This window comes from Podarcis liolepis (genome assembly GCF_965112155.1).
Source record: "Podarcis liolepis genome assembly, chromosome: 1".
NCBI classification, from domain to species: Eukaryota; Metazoa; Chordata; class Lepidosauria; order Squamata; family Lacertidae; genus Podarcis; species Podarcis liolepis.
In genome coordinates, this window is record NC_139554.1 from 32132326 (window position 1) to 32152569 (window position 20244).

At 40.4% G+C, this 20244-nt stretch overlaps 1 protein-coding gene across 3 annotated transcripts in view; it reads right to left on the bottom strand.

Moving 5' to 3' along the window:
- LIN52 (lin-52 DREAM MuvB core complex component) overlaps window positions 1-20099 on the bottom strand; it is a 37258-nt gene extending 17159 nt beyond the window's left edge. The window contains exons 1-5 of one of the 3 annotated variants that reach the window (XR_014527898.1): window positions 19872-20029; window positions 19288-19362; window positions 18302-18339; window positions 16753-16819; window positions 15674-15757 (exon numbers count right to left, since the gene is read on the bottom strand). Coding sequence is in view for 2 of the 3 variants with exons in the window: in XM_083510871.1 (XP_083366997.1) it covers window positions 15674-15757; window positions 16753-16819; window positions 18302-18339; window positions 19288-19362; window positions 19872-19890 (283 nt within the window). In the remaining variant the exon portion in view is untranslated. Of the gene's footprint in view, window positions 1-15673; window positions 15758-16752; window positions 16820-18301; window positions 18340-19287; window positions 19363-19871 lie in introns of all 3 variants that reach the window. The other 2 variants (XM_083510871.1, XM_083510870.1) reach the window with 2 other exon arrangements.
- Window positions 20100-20244: the final 145 nt, after the last annotated feature.

A 20244-nucleotide genomic window follows, 5' to 3' on the forward strand; every position in this document is an offset into this window, starting at 1 on the left:
TGAAAATTTTAAAGAGCTACAATGGAATAAAGGAAAAGTACAATAAGTTGCATTGTGAAAAATGACGCCAGTTCTAGAATCTGTTGTAGGCTCAAGTGCCGAACGACTTTCTTGGCATGCTGACTTGTATGGAGATAAAAATCCCAGTAATGTAAAAGGGCTTTAGGTCAAATCCCATCCTCTCTATGGAAAAGAGGGGATCTCTATAGAAGTAGTTGGTTCACTACCATTCCTCTCTCTTTTCCCAGGGGACACCTACAGCCTTCATATATATGTTGGATTGCTGTTTATATTCATGCATTCAGGGTGCTGCTTTCCATCTACCTAGCACAAGTGTAAAGTTATTTTATAAGTTCAAACAAACCAAGACTTATGCAATGTATGGAGTGTTAAACTCAGACCACTTTGCTGTAATCCTTCGGCGAAGAGATCCTAAAATTAAAGAAGCTTCCTTTAACTTAATACTATCCTATCTAAAAGGTGCTAGAATATGGTGACTTCCTACAGTTCTGGCAACAAGTCAACGGCAAGTATAATGAAGAGTAGAGAGCTTTTTAACAGAGGGAAAGTTTTGTCTGCTTCTTGAGGCACAGAGTTCTGATTTAACTGTTGTGAAAACCTCTTCACTAGTAAGTTCATTATTTTTGACCTACAGAGCAATCTAGAAAGCAGGAACAACTGGTATCAGTGCCACCCTCTTAATAGTCAGATTCAATCTAAGACAAACTTAGAAAAGAAAAAAAACTTGGATTCAAGGTCCTTATGGAGCTTGTGTAGACATAAAAGTACAGTATTTCTCTTGGGTGTTTCATCTATCCTTGTGTCTGCATGTTGTTGCCTTAACTGCATCTTCTTGGTAGTCTTTCTATTTCAGGGAATGTAAGACATCTCTTGTCTAATATTACATTTTAGATCTCATTCTAGGAGACAGCAGATCATAGTCTGAAGAAGCTACAGTTTTACCACTTTAAGGAACAAAAAAAAAAAAAATCTAGTACAGAAACAAGGAGAGCACTATAGACTAACAAAAGCAAATCTAAAGGTGAGCGAACCCCCAAGACAGGCAACCATTATTAGCGTGTCGATAGCACACTTGTTAAAAATGTATATTTTAATTTTCTGTATTGCTAAAGGTCCCAATTTGCCCAGGGATCTAGCTAAGCTACCATTTTCTACCACGACAGAGTCTAATCTTTATTTAATGGATTTAGCATCTATCTTCACTAGAGTGGTCTCCAAGGGAAAGGGGAGGGAAGAATGAAGGGGCCTAGAAGAGATGATCAGAGCCCCCTCCCCTTCTCTTCATCCATCCGGCGCTCATGTTTGTGTTCAAAATTCAATTACCTCCTTATTGATACTTCACAGAGATATTTAAGCTGCAAACATGAAGCCCTGATTTCCCAGGGGGCCATGCCCCTCTCTATTTCACTGCTCTGCTTCCCCCTGGGTGAATTCCTGAGGCGTCCATATTAATAGGTAATCAGTCACAATTCATTTATTAAACAGCTAGCAAGGTTTATCAGCCTGTCCTGATTAGCCGGAAGAAGCCACTGAATTCCTAATTTATTTATGGAAATCTAAGTGTCTTTTTGAATTCCATTCAGGAGACAGGGTGCTAAGGGTATGGCAGGCTGAATTCTAACAGGGAAGCAGCAGGCAGCATGCAGCTCATCCTGAGAAATGCACTGCAACAGTGACCCTCAGCATGGTCAATGGATTAGGGTTAAGGAACCTGCTTGCATAAGATTCATTAGGTTACTCATCACTAACCAGGCATTATTACACTTATTAGATGCTTAAGCCCAAATATCTAATAAACAAATTAGCTGGCAATTGCTCCTTACGTTGAGTTAAGAAACTCACTGCATCCTAAAGATTATCTTTTTAAAGAAGTATTTTTAAAAGTTTGCACACTTGCAGATTAAGAATGTGAAGCTAGTACAAGTGTTTTAAAAATGTTGTACAGGACTCCTCTAGAACAGGGCTTCCCAAACTTGGGTCTCTAGCTGCTTTTGGACTACAGTTCTCATCATCCCTGACCACTGGTCCTGCTAGCTAGGGATGATGGGAGTTATAGTCCAAGTTGGAGACCCAAATTTGGGAAAACCTAGTTTTAAAAATACACCAATCATATTGTGTGTCATGTGGAACATAGGAAACTGTCACATACCAAGACCACTGGGTCTATCCTGCTTAGTACTGTCTATAATTCACTGGCAACAGCTCTTCAGGGTTTCAGGTTTGATCTTGCTGGGCATGGGGTGAGGGACTACTACTAAGGTATGTAGAAGAAGTATTAAACCCCCCAGGGAAAAGCAGAGCACAGCAACTGAATTCCAGCAGTGAATGCAGCTTTCTATAGAAAGGTTACTGGCTCAAGAAATATCTTCTATGGAGTTAAACTCCTATCACCACCTCCTCTTATAATTATATCATGATCAGACACTTGTTTATCCATGCTTCCATAGGTCAAAAATCATAGAACTTTAAATAACTTTTCAGAACTGTCTGCATTGGTGTTGCCAGATGTGCCATACTTTGTGCAACTTTCCTTATTTTAGGAAAGGTTGTTGCTGAATTCAAAACAGCTTGGTCTAATAGAAGTCAACCAGTGCCCAGATATCTAGATGCTACACAGAAAACGATGAATGTGTAACCATCAGTGCTAACTGGCAGTTATCTTGGGAACTTTAAGTGGAACCAATCTGAAGTATTTGATCTTGCAGAACCAACATATAAATAAGACCTATTCTGCCAGCAGATGCACTTTTAGTGAACACAGCAGCGAAAGTTATTCAGAACAGGCACGATGCTTAAAACAACCAAGTCTGAGGCTACCACATTAAAGGTCTTATTTGTACAAACAGAAATTGATTTTAAAATTGATTTACTTAAACCAGAGCAAAATACTGAGAAAGCATGCTTATATAAACCTAATTATATGGGTTGCATTTGACCTGAATATATATTGACAATACATGAACTATGATGATGCCCATCTAAATTAGCTTTAAGAACACCCACAAATATAATTTCATAAGGTTTTGACTTAACAAAAACTGTAGAAAGTGTAGCGCTCTGTGTGTGTGTGTGTGGGGAGGATAGATAATTTGCACGTGAATATTAATGAGGAACAGCACAAGCCCAGATGAGACCTGGGCTTTAGAGACCTTGCTAAGGAAACTTGGCAACCATAGGAAAGTAGCTGTTAACAGTGTACAGGTCATATAAGGAAAGAAGGAGGGGTTTATTCTGGTTGACATGCTGGAGCAATAGAATGCACTCCCTTCATTATCGCTGCCACCCCACAAGTAAACCTTGACAAATGTGGTCAAGATTGCTGATGCAGGTATCAGGTACACTAGGCAGAACAAAATGCCATGAGCCTCCTGAAGAATGCATGTAACTAATTGCTATTTGAGTGTGCTCATTAATTTTATATTACAATTAACAAATCCAAGCATATCTATAATGCATATACAATGAAAGATTATTACTAGGAGCAGCATGAGAAAATTAGCAGAAAAGATTGAAAATTTCTTCTCCATAGTGTCTCTTAGTAATTAATTTGGAACTTGATTGCTGTGACGTCAAAAATGAGACATTCCTACTTCTTTTTTTAGAGCTCATGCTGTCAGTACTTCAGCTAAGAATTCACACTTTGTAGCTATAATGTTCGCCATTCGCCTTTGCACAGAAGTTCCAAGGAACCAAGAGCTCTCTCTCATTAAATAGATACGGCACAAATCTGCTGAACAAGCCTGTTTCAGAGAAATATGTAAGTGCAAAACATTTGTATCTTTAAAGCTGACTATATTCAATATTCTTTGTAATGATGTATCAACATAGGAACATTCTTCCTACAGGCAGAAATATCCGTAGGAAGCTACATATGAAGTGGACCAAGATCTGTAAGCAAGCTTTGCCACAGCCACAAACATTCATTAAATTCTAGTCCAACCCTGTGCAATGCAATGCAGGGCTGCAGGAATGGGACAGGAGGAAAGAACTGTTTCTGAACTGTCTGCATTGAAGCAGAGGTTTTCTAGAAAAGGATATCACAAGCCAAACTTTCAAGTAAAACTGATCCTGTGGAGACTGCACTACTGCTTAGAAAAGAATACAAAATTCTGAAAAATAGTATAAAATGGCAGAAATTTTAAACAGACTTCAACATACCACAGGACTGGGCTGATGACACTCAAGGCTCTATTTTGTATTGATGTCAAAGACCTTGCCAACTCAGGAGAGAACCATTGAGGACCCTACAGATGATCTCCGTGACTGAGCAGAGATATAAGGGTTTAGGCGGTTCTTAAAGAACCCTGCACCTAAGCTGTTCAGGGCTTTGTAAATTAATACAAGAACCTGGGACCTGGCTGAGTAGTAGACGGGTAGCCAGATATTAGCGTCACATGCTGTCAGCCAGAGGCCTCCAGCAGCAGCCCGACAGCCACATTGTGCACTAGCTTTAGTTTCTGAACCAGGACCAAGGGTAGCCCCACAATGAGCACGGTGCAGTAATCCAGCCTTCAACTTACCAACACATGGACTACAGTGGTCAGGCTACCTCTGTCCAGCAATGGCTATAGCTAGTGAACCAGATAAAGGCAGTAAATGGCAGCAAGGCCATTTTGGCTAAGCCACATGCACCTTCCTCATATCTAATGTTATATATTATGTCAGTTGTGGGGCAGATAAGATGTGGCTGGGTGAAGGAAAGGTTGCAAGCTGCAACCATCAGCTGATCATCACATGGGCAAAAACATGTCACCTGACATCTTTGACACCAGCTGCCGGTCAAACTTTGCCTATTGTGGGTGGTAAGGATCCGGCCTACCCCCATATGCTGATGCCAATGAACAAACTAACTGCATCCCTGCGCGTGACCCTTCTTTCCTCTGGAGTTCAGCTGAACTTAGAAAAGAGAAGGATCCATGTGTTACTGTATGCTCCACACACTGCAACTTGACAGACAGATGAGGACAAGCAACAGGGGTGCCGAGGACTACTGCAATTATCACTAACTGAAAACATTTTTTTGGAAGGGGGGATTATTGAGTTGTCTATGTTTTTATTATGTATATTTCAGTTTTTCATATTGTGATTTTAAGTTGTGAACTGCCCTGAGATCTACAGGTATAGGGCGGCATACAAATTTTAATCAATTAATAATAAATAAATAAATACATACATACATAAATACCGTATTTTTCGCACCATAGGACGCACCGGACAATAGGACGCACTTTGTTTTAGAGGGGGAAGAACAAGAAAAAAAAATTTATCCCCCTCTCTGCCCAGCGCCCCTTCAGTGAAGCAGCAGGAGGCGCTGCACAGAGAGGGGGAGAACTTTCCTCCTCTTGTTTTCCCGCTCTAAAACAAGGTGCCATTTAAGGTGCGTTCAGGCGACTACCTTGGAAGCCTGGAGAGCGAGAGGGGTCAGTGTGCACTGACCCCTCTCGCTCTCCAGGCTTCAGGTTCCTTTCGACCTGCTCTTTGGGGCTGGCGGGGGGAAGCCCACCACCAGCCCCAAAGAGCAGGTCAGGGAGCAGTGGAAAAGCACAGCGGAGAGGCTCGCGCGTCACCTCTCCAGCCGGGAGAGGGTCGCGGGGCTATGGCGTCTTTGCTCCATAGGACGCACACACATTTCCCCTTCATTTTTGAAGGGGAAAAAGTGCGTCCTATAGAGCGAAAAATACGGTAAATAATAGGACTACAAGGACAGTAGAGTCCTGCAAACCTTTCACAGTACCACTCACTCTAAAAAATATAGATCCATCAGATTACCATGAAAATGAGAAACATTTTAAGTCCACTTTTAAGTGTAGTTACGGGAGCAGAGCAATTAAAAATCACTTTTGAGCCATTCGCAGGCCTGCACCAGCCACAAGTGCTTGCTAGCATCAAACATGGTGCAGAGTCCCCAGAGAGCTATCACACTTCAATTACTATCACTAACATTAGTCATTACCGAGGCTGGCTCAAGCCCCCAGGGAAGGCAGCTTGTGATGACAATACCCAGCTTCTCCCTGTAAAGCAATTCATTAGGCAAAGGAGAACAGCTGGGGCAGGCACGTGCAGGTCTGAAGAGGGCCCGCCCCACTGGGACCTCTGGCTCAAGACTCTCCGGTTGGTAAGAGAAGGGACCCACCCCAAGCCGCGACAGCTGTAGAGTCCTCAGGGGACACTCCACGTTTAATCATTGCTCCTTAAGCTCAAGGAAGGCATTTGATTGAGAATTTAAACTAATGGCTCTCCAGCTTGCTAGAGGTTATATCAGGCATCTGATAGGGGCTTGATGACATTTTTATCTTGTTCTAGCGTACAGGAGTTAATGAGGCACTTAGATCTTGTCACAGAGCTCTGGCCCAGCTATATTACATTCGATATATACAGGCCCTGCAAGGCTGCGGTGACCAGGAATGCAAAAAAGGAATGCAATTGAACTCTGTAAAGGCCTCGTATTCAGAAGAGGAGGAACTGTTTCTGGGAAGCTGAGAAAACAACAACAGGTTCTTCTCTAAACAAACCATAGAAATCTCAGCTAGTAAGATTGCTGTATTTGCTAAGAGAAAATGCGGGTCGGACCTACTTCTGAGTAAACAAGGACAGGGTTGTGCTGTAGGATTAATTTGCAAAACATATATCCATGTGCATCCCAGTTACCGTATTTTTCGCTCTATAACACGCACCCGACCATAACACGCACGTAGTTTTTAGAGGAGGAAAATCTGTAGGCATGCCACCCGTAGGCATTCCCTCCATAACACGCACAGACATTTCCCCTTACTTTCTAGGATGAAAAAAGTGAGTGTTATGGTGCAAAAAATACGGTAATCATCTGCTAAGTGCTATATGCCACAACTGAACATCACATGGGAAGCCATTAGGATTCAAGCATTTCCACCTACTTTGCATAGCTTACTTAATCAAATGAAGTTGTCCTAAGTTTTTCCCAGGAAACTAGGAAGGGGCAGAAGGGAAGATATATTAAAACAGAGCTACATGCAGTGCTATTTTTTCTAGAAAGTAGGTGCCAGAGCTCACCATGAACTTCTTTCTTGCTCTCTTAGAATGGCAATGGCGCCCATCTGAAAGGTGCTGGAACTGAGCTCCTATAAGTTCCAGCTGAAAAAACCCCCTTGCTACATGATTGTTTAAATAACTACAGTTGTCACTGCAATGCATCAGGGTCCAACAAGTTCTGTGTTCAGAATGATTATTTTGAAATTCTGGACACATTCAAATCTTCTAAGAAAATTAGCATTATGCTAAAGAATACTACATTGGCATTTGGAGCTGAACTGGTTGTCTGTCTTGGTTGGCACCCAATGCTTCAAGATTATTTGCTTTTTGTCATAAAAAACTAAAGTAGGAAATAAAAATGTAGGCAGGGATTTGAAAAAGGCAAGTTACATATTATATTGCTACTTATTTGCAAATTTCCTGTTTGTCTTGTCAAGTATTACACATGTTCTACAGATGGGAAACACAACTTACAAGGCATATTGCAAGTCCATGATAGAGACAGGTGTTAAACCCAGACCCAAGTCCAATGGGCAAGGAATTAGACAACACCAGCTGTCTCACCTTATAATTACAAGCTGTCTTATCTAAGTTTATAATCACAACTTAGTAAAATGTAAGTCTTCTACTTTTGAAAATTATAATGTAAAAAATTTAGTTGCAAGTTTATTTATGTATATATATATACCCTGCAGTATGATATAAAGAAGCAAGTGTGACAAAGCGTGATAGCTGATTCCTAGTTCAAGATAGAAGATTTTCCAGTGTGGAAAAGTTGTAGAGTGGAACCTTGGTTTTCAAACGTAATCTGTTCCGGAAGTTCGTTCAACTTCCGAAACGTTCGAAAACCGAGGTTTGACTGTAGTCCTATCATGGTCAAAAGAAGCCAGGCCTGAATTAAACATATTCTTGATGGTGAAGTATGTAAACTTTTGAAAACTAAAAAACAATTTTATTTTATTTTTTAAAAAAGGCCAAGCTTTCAGACACAGACTCCATATTCTCAATTTCTAACTCTTTAGAAACAGTCTGGTGTATGTGTACCAATAACTTCATTAAATAAAACAGTACAAAATATTTGAGCGTGTTCGCATGTTGCATTCAATGAGTGTACAATCTGTGTACACAAATAGGTTTTTTTAATAATGCAGCAGAGCACAGTCTGTGTACACAATAGTTTAGCTGTATAGAACATGTGTAGAGATAATTGGTACCCTTGTTCAGTGAAATGTGTGAACAAGCCTAGAGAGACATGCACACAACAGCCAACTGTTACAATTTGCCAGGTGTTTGTTTTCTATCCTGCCCATAGTGGCAAACCAAGTAGTTTGGACCATGGACAATGATGATGATGATTATATTTATATGCCACCCTTCCTCTGTAGATCTCAAGGTGGTTGACAACATAAAAATACAAGATAAACAGCATTTCAATGTGTGCAAATCTAGACAGAGTGACACTCAAGAACTAGAAACTTCCCATGAATTTGTATAAAGTTGGGTTTGCAAGACTCAAATGAAGTGTGCTTATCTATATATTTAAGGTCAAGTGCATGCACGTATCAGATTTTGGTAGCTATTTAAATATAATTACACTCACTATAAATGGGGAACCATGCCCTTGTAATTCCAGAAGATGCCATGCAAGTGCCATAGGCTTTAAAGTTAGCATCCACTGACATGAACAAAAGGAAGTGAGCTATCGAACAGTCCTTTGTACCCAAACACTTCCCGAAAAGGCTTTATTTTAAGTTTTCATTCTCCACAGTCTGAATCTGTTTGGCAGGCATATATATCAGAAGTGCTGGAACCGGCTCACATTCTGGGTATTTGACAAGTGAACAAGACATTCCACAAAGACATCATGAATAATCTTCCAGTGTCTGAAATGCATTTTGCTATACCAAACACCTAATAGTCCATATACTAAAAGACAAGCCACACAAAAATGCCCTTGTCAAAAAAATCTACAGCTTATCAAACTACTTTACTTGAAGTAAAGAGAGTAAACAAGAAATACCTGGCACATTTATTGACATTTAAAAGAATACTCTCTCTTTGCCCCCACACCTCTTCCTGTGGGCAACAAAAAGTCATCAATAGCTGGAGATTATTAGGTTGTAATTAACTGCCTCAAAAGAAATAGTTAATCTAGAAACGCTGGTGAGGCAGGTAAAGACAGTGTTTATTATGGTACATGCAACTAATCTGTACATATGCACAGCACTATCATTTATAATATTGTTAGTCGACTGTACCACATTTTAGCATGAAGCAGCTATCTGTCCATTTCCCTTTCCTTCCAAACAAATACTGGATAATTCACTCACTTATTCATTAGCTAAGAGCAAGAAGAAAAAGAGAGAGAGAGAGAGAGGGTGAGTGACCAATATCTAAGCTCAATTTCCATCCCAATTATTACAACCTAATCTCTTGGTGAGTTAATGCAAAGCGAAGGATGAACACTACACTGCCACTAGTAGCAAAGTGTGTTCCTTCCCCAAGAGAGGCCTGTAAAACAGGACAGTCACTGACAGCAGTACAATTACTGACACAGATACAGACTTTATGGACATGTTTATATCCGCTGTAAATCCACACTCTCTCTCCACTCCGATTCACAAGTCATAAAGAAATTGCAGATAATGAAAAAGTTGGTGAAATTTACAGCATGTCGGAAACCTCAGACAGCCAGAAGAAATTAAAGAGCTGACTGGGGATAAATCACACAGGTACAATTAAAACTTCCCATAGCTCCTTCACTTCTAAAACTGGCATACAATCCAATAGCGATGATAAAAAGTTGAGGTCATGATCTGTGGACTGCAGACAGTTAAGAATATTACATGTCAAAATTAGCCCATTCAAGGGTCTTGTATGCATCCTAATTTTAAATTGGTATTTGGGTAGCTCTTTTTAGAAACTGAAATACTCACACATAAAGAACAAAAAACAAAACAGTGAGCAAACAAGCCAAGCTGTGTGATGACCAGCAAAAACAAAGGTGAATGTCTTGTTCCTCTGCATGTGAACAGCACACTGGTGTGTGTCAAAAGAGACCTAGAATGATCAAAAAGAATGAAGTATTGGGGGGGGGGAATATATATCCCAGGCTGAGCACTGGGGTGAGTGCCTGTGAGGTCTAACATACCTCCAGGAGTGCTAGAAACCTAAGTACTCTCCATAGCTGACTAGTTTCTCAGAAGCCTACAGCAGGGTGCCCAAACTTTTTTCAAAGAGGGCCAGATTTGATGAAGTGAACACGTGTGAGGGCCAACCAAAGTTGTTGAGCTTTTTTTAGGATTTTACCCTAGGACATATACTACCATAGGGGACGAATTAATTAAATCGACCGGCAGTCTAGATTGGGCCCCTGAAATGGACTTTGGGCCCCCAAAACAGACTCTGGACATGCCTGGCCTGCAGTGCAGTCTATTTCCTTGCAAAAGCTGTTCCCAGCTAGCAACTATAGGCCGGGAAAGTGCTGCTGTACTCAGGTCCTGCTTTTGTAGGCTTCCTACCAGCAACAACTTGATCCAGTAGCTTCTTCTTATTTCTTATTACTACTAAATTATTTCTAGATTCCCATAACTATGTGTGGAAAGTAGGACTACAATCTTCTAGCATCTCTCTGTGCTCTGATATACGTACATGGAAATTTCTCTTGAAATGTGTAGGCAAGAGACCGATGCATATGTTTCTATGCCCCCAAGCCAATGAAGCCGCGGCCTGCTACCAGAGACTTTAAAGGAGAAAACCTGAAGTTTATATATTTGCCACATTACATACACATTTTGGAGTCAAGATATCTTATCTGAGTACCAGATAAAACACAAGAAGCAAACCATAGAACATCCATGTTCATTCCAAAAGAAGCCAGCATCTTGGCAATAACACAACACAAAATAAGTACTGTACAGGGGTTGGATCCACACTAAATTAGTTTAAATAAATGGAATGCAAGTCAAATCGTGACTAATTTGTTTCACGGATTTCAATGGGCCCCATGTTCAACTAACTTAGTCAGGATGCAACCCCATGTGGGCTTCTAGAATTCTCTTTCATGGCATACTAGCAAGCCACACCTTCCATACACAAAAGCCTACATAAACACGGTTATCAAGTTACAGGAGATCTTCCAAGCCCTCTGTTCATCATAAAGCACTCCCACTTTCAAACTAATGTCTAAATGCCAGCTTGTTATTTTCCTTGGAGACTAGGTATCAAACAGCAAGTTCTACAGTTTACGCAGTTACATGACCATGGTAGCAAAACATTGTAGCAAAACAAAAACAAAAACCAACAACTCTGAATTTTGATGTGGTTTATGATACTTTGTGCATATCAGGGAATACAAAATTAATATCAGATGAATTCATTAAGTGTAGGACAATCATAAAATATTTTAAAGTAAAATTTTACATGGTTGATAATCATTGCTGCAAATTATTTTAGCTAAAGTAATTCTGACTACGTTTAAGAACAGATGGTAGCTTTGTATTTAATAAAGCCAATTCTCCGAGGTGAAACCAGCTCTTTCTGAACCACTGCTCTGCATATCACAACTGTTCTATTATTTAAACTTGAGGTTTGGTTGCATTTTATGCTGTACTACACAAATAGCAATACAGTGGTACTTCGGGTTACAGGCGCTTCAGGTTACAGACTCTGCTAACCCAGAAAGACCTCCAGAACGACTTAAGTTCTTAACCCGAGATACCACTGTACAAAAAATGCAGATCACCAGTCAAGTTCTAAATAGCTACACAATGTTGTATAAACTACTAATCCAGATCAGTGGTTGCTAACCTGGGGGCTGCAGAGTTAGCCCAACATTTTTAAAAAGCATCATAAAACAAGAGATCAATACAAAATATAAACCAACTGTATTATACAGAAACAGCAGCCTGGATGCATTAAAATCATGCAGGACAGATTCCTCCATGGATCTCAGGATCTGCAGGAATCTTCCAGTCAGCCGGAGCCTCTGCAGCCATGGCTTATGGAAAGGCTGGCCTTTCCTTCCAGACAGAAGTGATTTTGAGCCCCATGTGCCTGGCTTCTCTTCCATCCATTGGTATTTGCACAGCATGGAAATGTTTTTGCTCCTCCTCTGAGGTGGGATGGTGAAAATCAGAGGGGCTCTAGCAGGGCTGCCCCGTGATCTGGTGGGCAGCTTTTGAGTGCTGGAAAATGAAATATGCCAAGCACAATAGCAAGCTGTGGCAAGCAGAAGAAGCAACCCAGGGTCAATCCCCAGCATCTTCAAGTAGGACTGGGAGAAACCTATGGAGAGTTGCTCTCAGTCAATATAGGCTAGAAAATTCTGTCTTTGATGGACGAATGAGCTGTCTCAGTATAAGGCACCTTGCTATGTTCCCTACTGCTGCTGAGCTCATCCTTGGACCACATGTTGGAATGGTGGTGCCTCTGAGATTGTACAGAGTGCTTGCACCCCAAATCAGAGGCTTTTATACCTATTGTTGCAGAGGGGAAGGGCTAAGCCTCCATGGTAAGTCCCAGATTCAGTCCTTGACATCTCCACATTGGGAGAATGTCTCCTGCATGAAACCCTGGAGAGTCCCCAATGCTACATTATGGCATGTTCAGCAAGATGAACATGGAGGGCAACACTAGAAAGTTTCAGAACCTATGACCATGCTACATTTATCCATACATCTGATGGGAGGGTATAAGAAAGTTCTACATATGATCCTAGCAGGTTGTTTTTTAATGCAATGTAGACACAAGGTTCTTCTAGTCACACTCTGCTGCTTTCTGGAACAACTGATTTTAGCCAGTCACTACCCGCCCTGCTCTAAATATGAGCATGGAAGAGTCTCAGCTTTGTCTTCACCCTCAGATTATTTTCTCAACACAATGAGCCTAGCAGGGACTAGATAACTGGCTGCATTCCCGATGCTGCCTGTAGATTGCAACTGGCTATCCGTGATCTAAAAAAAAGTATCTGATCTGTTATTATGGCTCACCTAAAACTGTATGGCTGTATGGAAGCTATCAGTTGGTTGACAGCCATCTCAATCAAGCATTACATACCTCTCAATAAGACCCACCAATGGAATTTACTCCATCTCATGTACTGGAGTAGTCTAGGACCTAAACCAGGAATGCACTCACTCTGTTCCAGATAGCTGGGGGATAGAACCATACCTTACTACACAAAGTGTCCACCTTATGACAGGTGAAACCCCACAATAGCATGACCAGAGTGGAAAGTGGGGAATGAGGAAAGAGAAGTGAGGAAGAATATTGATCACAGTCTGCTGATGGACTAGAGACTAATATTCGGTGGCCTGGTCCCAAACCATCAGAAAAGCCACCAACAAAATTGCCAGTGCTGAGCTTGTTGCAACATTGGTGCTATCAATGTAGAACAGTTTTAGCCAGCCAGATGCCCTCAGAGTTTTGGCACCATCTTAGTATAGGTATGCCCCAGGCCTTACAAGGCCAACACTGCATTTGAACCATGCTTATATAGAGGTAGCACTAACATTGCATGTTTTTTATGAGCAATTTTTCAGTGCATAGACTAGGGGTCAGCAACCTTTTTCAGCCATGGGCCAGTCTACCATCCCTCAGACCATGTGGTGGGCCGGACTATATTTTGAAGAAAAAAATGAACGAATTCCTATGCCCCACAAATAACCCAGAGATGCATTTTAAATAAAAGGACACATTCTACTCATGTAAAAACACGCTGATTCCAGGACCGTCCACGGGCCAGATTTAGAAGGCAATTGGGCCGCATCTGGCCCCCGGGCCTTAGGTTGCCTATCCCTGGCATAGACTGTTACCGACAGATATCTGCCTTTGCAGAACAGAGCTTCTCTAAATTTTTACTTTTTAGCATACCTCAAGTATAATCTGATAGAACTACGAGAGACCCAGCAAAACTGCTTGGGGGGCTGGATTTTGCCTGTGGACAGCTAGCTGGCCAGCATCCTTGATGCGTGTCAGGTTGACATACCCAAGGGGCCTTTTTGTGATGGCTTCAGTACTACAGAATGTCCTCTCTCATGTGGCTTGTTTATCCCCTTCTCTTGCTACCAAGTTGTAGGAGATGAATTGTCTTCTCTCTGATATTGCTATTTGTTTTAGGATTTTTAGTGTTTTTATTTTGTAAGCCAGCGGGAGAACTTTATTGAAAGGTGGTATATAAATGCTATGTAAAGAGTTATGATCCTCTAAACAAGTTATTTAATGGTAACATTTGAATAATCAAATCTCATCTCATCTTATTAAACTATTCATGAGCTTCAGGCACCTGAATGCAATCACTCTACCTAATCCTTTGCACGAATGAACAAACCAGGAAGATGCATTTAGCTGTGATTTCATATTACATATAAACCAGGAAACTATGGTTAATGGCTGCTGAACAAGCCAGGATATGGAAGCCATAACTTAAAAGTTCTGTCCTGTCCTGTGTTTCTACAGCTCCCTGAATCAGATGTTAACAAGAAATCATGGTTTAATCTGCTCTCTGGCTTGGGCAAAGGGAGAAACAAAGCAGTTGGAGGTAGGTGTCTGAAGCTTGTGCATATCTCTGCTTATTAAACTAAGATTTGATTGTGCCATTACCTAACTGTACAGAGGTTCCTAATGAACAGGATAGTATCATAGTAAGTTACAAACTGAATTAGTAAGGTATTTTTCTTATGGCTTGCTTTCGGTGGTCATATACAATACGCAGGAACATTCTAAATGTCAGAGAGCAGCAAAGAAAGGCAACAGTTTTATAATGAGAAATATTAGTATGGAACTATAAATTTATAGCTTAAAAACCACTTGAACTCTAGAATTACCTAAATAAATTGTCCCCTCAGCAAAATATCAAATCTAATTTCAAGAGAGAACAAAGACTGACCATGAGAATTATAACGCCTAAACCTGCAAACTGCTAACGAAGAAAAAAAGATGTCAATAGAAATTTTACCAAACTTTCCACAAAAATAAGGGACCATCAACATTACTACATGGAGACAATCTTTCTGATATCATTTTTTAGTACAATATAATAATTCAGTGATTAACACTCCCACCCCCCAAAAGAACTCAATCCAAATTTAAAAAGCTACAAAAACATCACGGAGAACCAATTATCTCTAGGTAGCATTTTGCTGCCACCTAGAGGATACTGAAAGATAGCTTTTGTTGTGACTCTCATAAACTGATTCAAATAATTATTTATTCATCTTGCATATCATAAAACAGTATTTAATCCTAATAGAGTAATTTCATCTTCAAGTAAGAAGTGTTCCAAAGTACTCTGAATTCATACTTCAGTTATCTTATGGGGTTACTATTACAAAACATCAGAGAGGTTCACAGCAGAAACAGGAGAAACATCCCACCTAAATCGTTGAGACACACAATCGTTGTAGGAACCCAGCAACTGCTTGTAGAGATATTCTACTACTGATGCAGCCACGCCAAACTGTTAATTTTTTAGGAGACTAACAGTGCAATATCATACATGCCTGGCTATCGTATTATTTCTCACAAGTGAAATATTGAATATGTTCTTACTGAATATGTAAAGTTTTCCTATGGCTCTATAAGAAAATTAAGCAACAGACCTACAGTTTTTAAACAGAATACACTTTAGCAACTATCTACTTACATTCGTCTAGTCCCAGTTGGTATGCTAGATTCTGCAGACCTCTCACTTTCTCCATTAGATTAGCTGTGGTGAGACTCCCCAACTCTTAAAAAAGAAGAAGTGTGGCTTAAGATGTGCCATGAAATAAATTCCTAGCAAAGACTCTTCATGCTGTTTCTTTAGTATCGTCACTATTCTATTATACAAAATGTGTTTGGCACACCATTGTCCAAATATGTCTAAGGTTACAGCTCTTCTCTTTCTTTTTTACATAGTGTTGCTCAAGTCCATTTAAATGGCTATAAACTGCTCTCACCACATCCTTAAGCTTAGCTTCCATGACTGGAGCTGGTTTAAAGACTATGTAGACAAAAAATTGTTATAGACATACAAATCCAACATCCAGTTCTACATCTAGCCTGATCGGAAGCATCTATGTAAGAAGCTTATTGAAGAAAAATGCCCTGCAACCTGCTGGTGAAGTATGTGTAGCAAATGTAATAATACTGTAGTAATAATTAACCATGAAATTTAAAATGGTTATACAGAAAAACTGAAACATATACTTCAAAGAAGGGTTTTATCACTCCCAGAATGTTGTATCATCAACAACAACTACTACTACTATTCTGGAAACCAGTATTACATACAGAAATTCACTAGTGGTTTAATACTCCTGTGTATTTCAAGGACTTGGAGAATATCTTGCATGATGTTCTCCAAGTCTTGAAATACACATCTTGCATGATGTTCTCCAAGTCTGAGGTTCAATGAATGGATCCAGAATCACAGATACATGATGAACATTAGCTGCTCACACCCTTGGCCAAAGTCTTTAATCTTCCCTTCAAGCTTTCCCTCCCAGCATGGAAAGGTCTGGTGTGAATGAGGTGTGTGCAGGGACACTGGGGTGGGCTTACGTGTGCACCCCTGTCCCCCCATCACAATCTTATGCCCACATACATTCAGATGAATGCTTGAGTAGAGCTTAAAAAGATAAAAAAACAAATATTTAACTATTTGTGTAGTTTTAAAGACAAACTATACTGGGCTTGTTAATTCCAGTCATTTGAAGTGCTCAAACATTGACAGGAACTCACCTTTTAACATGTCAATATCATCATTTTCTAATTCAGCCATCCATTTGGGAGGAGAACTGGTGATGGGCTATTAAAAAAAAAATACACACACATATATAGAAAAATTGTGATTACCTGTATCTTTGATAAACAGAAACTGGGAAATATTTCTAATATCTGGAACCAGCTGGTAGAAAATAGGCTCAGCTGCCAAATTGCATAAAATTCCGCTCTACTTTGATACAGAGCATGTGTTTTCTATGGAGCTTACTCTCAGGTAAGTGGAATTAAGGTTGCAGTATTAGTTGTAGAGTTTTTGAATAACCACACACATTTTTTATTTTACCATTTACCATAGCTGAGGCTGTCAGAATGAAGGAAGGAGCCAGAAACCCTTTTATCATGCCGGAATACAAAACCAGATCAAAACCTACTCCCCGATAGCATTTTGCATTACATAGCAATTGTTAATTACATTGGAGTTTAGCTGCTGGAAGCAGAACTAGAAGCAGAACGAAGCTAATTTTTCTTTGAAAAACAGGATCAAAATGTAAATAAGAAATATTAGCAAATATTGTTTTTGCAAAATATTCCCATTGTAAGCATAGAAGTACAATTCAAATAAGATTATATCAGCACTGGCACATGCAGACTACACAGAATCCTGTTTGTGATACAAGTACAGATCACCAGTCAAGTTCTAAATAGCTACACAATGTTGTATAAACTACAAAAAATACTACAATTTTAATGTAGTAGACAGAACAAAACTCAGCATGCAGTGTCCATACACCAATAGATTCTTAACTCAGAAGTATGAAAATTATTACGTTATACATTTCCATGACACTTACATAGAATATAACTATCACCATCCACTTTATGACCCACTGGTCAGATTCCTATTTTACGACACCCTTAAAATCCAGCCTTTTTTTAAAGTTCTCATGGTTGCAAATATTAAAAAATATATAATGCATAACTTGCTTTTCTAAAAATACAAAAGCAGGCTGAAAAAAAGACATAAAGTGTTATGAGTTCAAGAGATCAATTTTTATATTTTTTTAAAGGAGTTTCAAAAAAGGCCATTTCAGTTGTCCTTGAATATGGCAGGTTGCTAAGCTTCCAATGAAGAAACACACAACCAGAATTTGCAAGTTGCAGAGATAGATGGCCCAAGACACTTTAGTGCCTCAGGCAGAGAAGGCCAACAACTCCACAAAACAGTGTAAAAACTATAATAAGTGAAAAACATACCAATTTCCTCTACTTTAATGGAGACCTAAAATCTGCTGGTTTACCCCGGCTAATGGATGGGTCAGCTCTGTCAAGTTAGCTACAACATCCAAGTCTAGAATTAGTTCTCAGTTTTTTGCATGAAATGGGATGTCTTTGCCTTCTTGGGCAATATATCAGATTTCTGAACAACACAGTGGCAATAACACTGGGTGATAAACTGGTGGGCCTAGGTGAACAATGGTTAGACTAAGTCCTACTGAATTTATTGGGGCTTACTTCTGAGCAGATATGTTTAGTATTGAATTGTCAATCCAAGTGAGAAATTACTTACACTTTTAAAAGAAGCTGCAAATTCAGCAACACCTGGTACTGGAGACAAAACAGAAACATTTACTGGAGTACAACTTTCTCTACAACTTCAAGGGCAATTTATGATTTCTGTTGCTAACTCCACCAGTTAAATTGCTAGAGATATTCAGCATAAAATGATTATTCATTTGTACCATGTATTACTTCACATTCATGTTGAATACTGTGACTGTGCAAATGCAAAACTAATTATTTGCTTCTGTAACATTTGCAGCTCAGTAGTAATTTGCATGATTTCTCTTTGGTCCATCAACGAAACACACACCTGGAGCCCTTGAGTGCAATCCTATACACATATCCTGTACTTCTCTCTACTGAGAAGTAAAGTTCACAGTAAGTAAGGCTTACTCCCAGCTAATTCTGCATAGGACTGCAGCCTTAAACTGGATTGGCTATAATAAAGTGCTTACTCACAATTAGCCAATATGTATTTTTAAAACCACTTTGAAAACACAAATACTGAAAGGATAGAAAACACAATAGTTAAAACGTGTTAGTTACATTTGTTATGTTTGCTAAACAAAAGTGTATGAGCATGCCTATGTAAATGAATGTGCATGTGCACAGAAGCGACTGGCACAGTACCAGGCAATTGCTCTCCCAACAGCCGTGCTGTTGCTGCTAACTGGGGCAGTGTGAGCGTGAGACACAGTAGTGATAGGGGCTACACAAACACAGCAGTGGGAGTTCTGGACTGGATCTGCCAACATGCCCACACAGCCCCAACTTGCTGCCACCATGTCCATGTAACCAGGAATGATGCTACTATTGGGAGGCTATTGAGTACCACTCTATGGTGCATTTTTGAAGACTGTCCTGAGACAGGTTTACGTTCAACATGCAGACACTGTCAGTAACATCCTAACAGCAGGTTGTAAGTCAGAGCAATATCATAGTCGCCAAAGATCCTCCATGCCTTTTCGCATTTCCCACTTGAGTGCAACTTACATTGTTCAGGCCAGAGGTCTGGTGAAGCCCGGTCCAACTTTTCAAAGCTCAGCAGGGAGGCTTCCAAGTCTGTGCCTAGAAGAACAACCAAAATACTTCCAATCATTGTGGGACTCAAAACCATGACTGAGATTAAGAGTTTCATGATCTACTAACTGTGCTTGACGTTACTGGGACCGTGTGCATTCAAGACACGAGGCGCACGGCCACTGTTCTATGCCACTTTAGAGCCGGACTGGATGAACAGAGAATCAAATGTGACTATAAACATTAACAGCTATTTCCAGATCTGAGGAAAAATCTGAGGAATTTGCTTAAGCAGCATTTCAGCTCTAACTGGAGCAGGTTTACTGAGGAATAAAGTTACCCGCTGTATTCAGTGAGGATTGTTCCCGTGCGACAGCTTCGGTCCACCCTATGCACACGTACTCATAATAATTTAATAATAATAATTAGTTATTTATACCCCGCCCACCCAGTGAGAGACAAGCAAGTGGACACAAATTATAGTATTAATATGCCAGTGGAAAAGATACTCGCAAAACTGGAAAAACCTTCACCTTCTCCTCAGCACCACCTCTTACCTTCCGTTGAGACCGCCATTTTGGCCCCTCACGTGACACCCGGCCGCCTGCACGCGGGAACCTAAACATATGACGCTTCCTTTTCGAACGAGCCAACCTTGCTCCGCCCCCTCCCTCCTGCACTCCTCCCACTAGGTCGTGATTTAGGGGAGAGAGAGAGAGAGAGAGAGAGAGAGAGAGAGAGAGAGAGAGAGCAGGGATGGGGGGGGAGACCCATCCAGTCATATTTCTCCTAGAGGGGGCGTTGACGGCAACGTAGCCAATTGAAACCCGGAGCTGAAGGGGTGGGTCCGAACCAGGTTCTAGCACTATCCCATTGGCTTGCTAAGGGAGAAAGGGGAGGAGAAAACGTCGGGGCTCGTGATTCCATTGG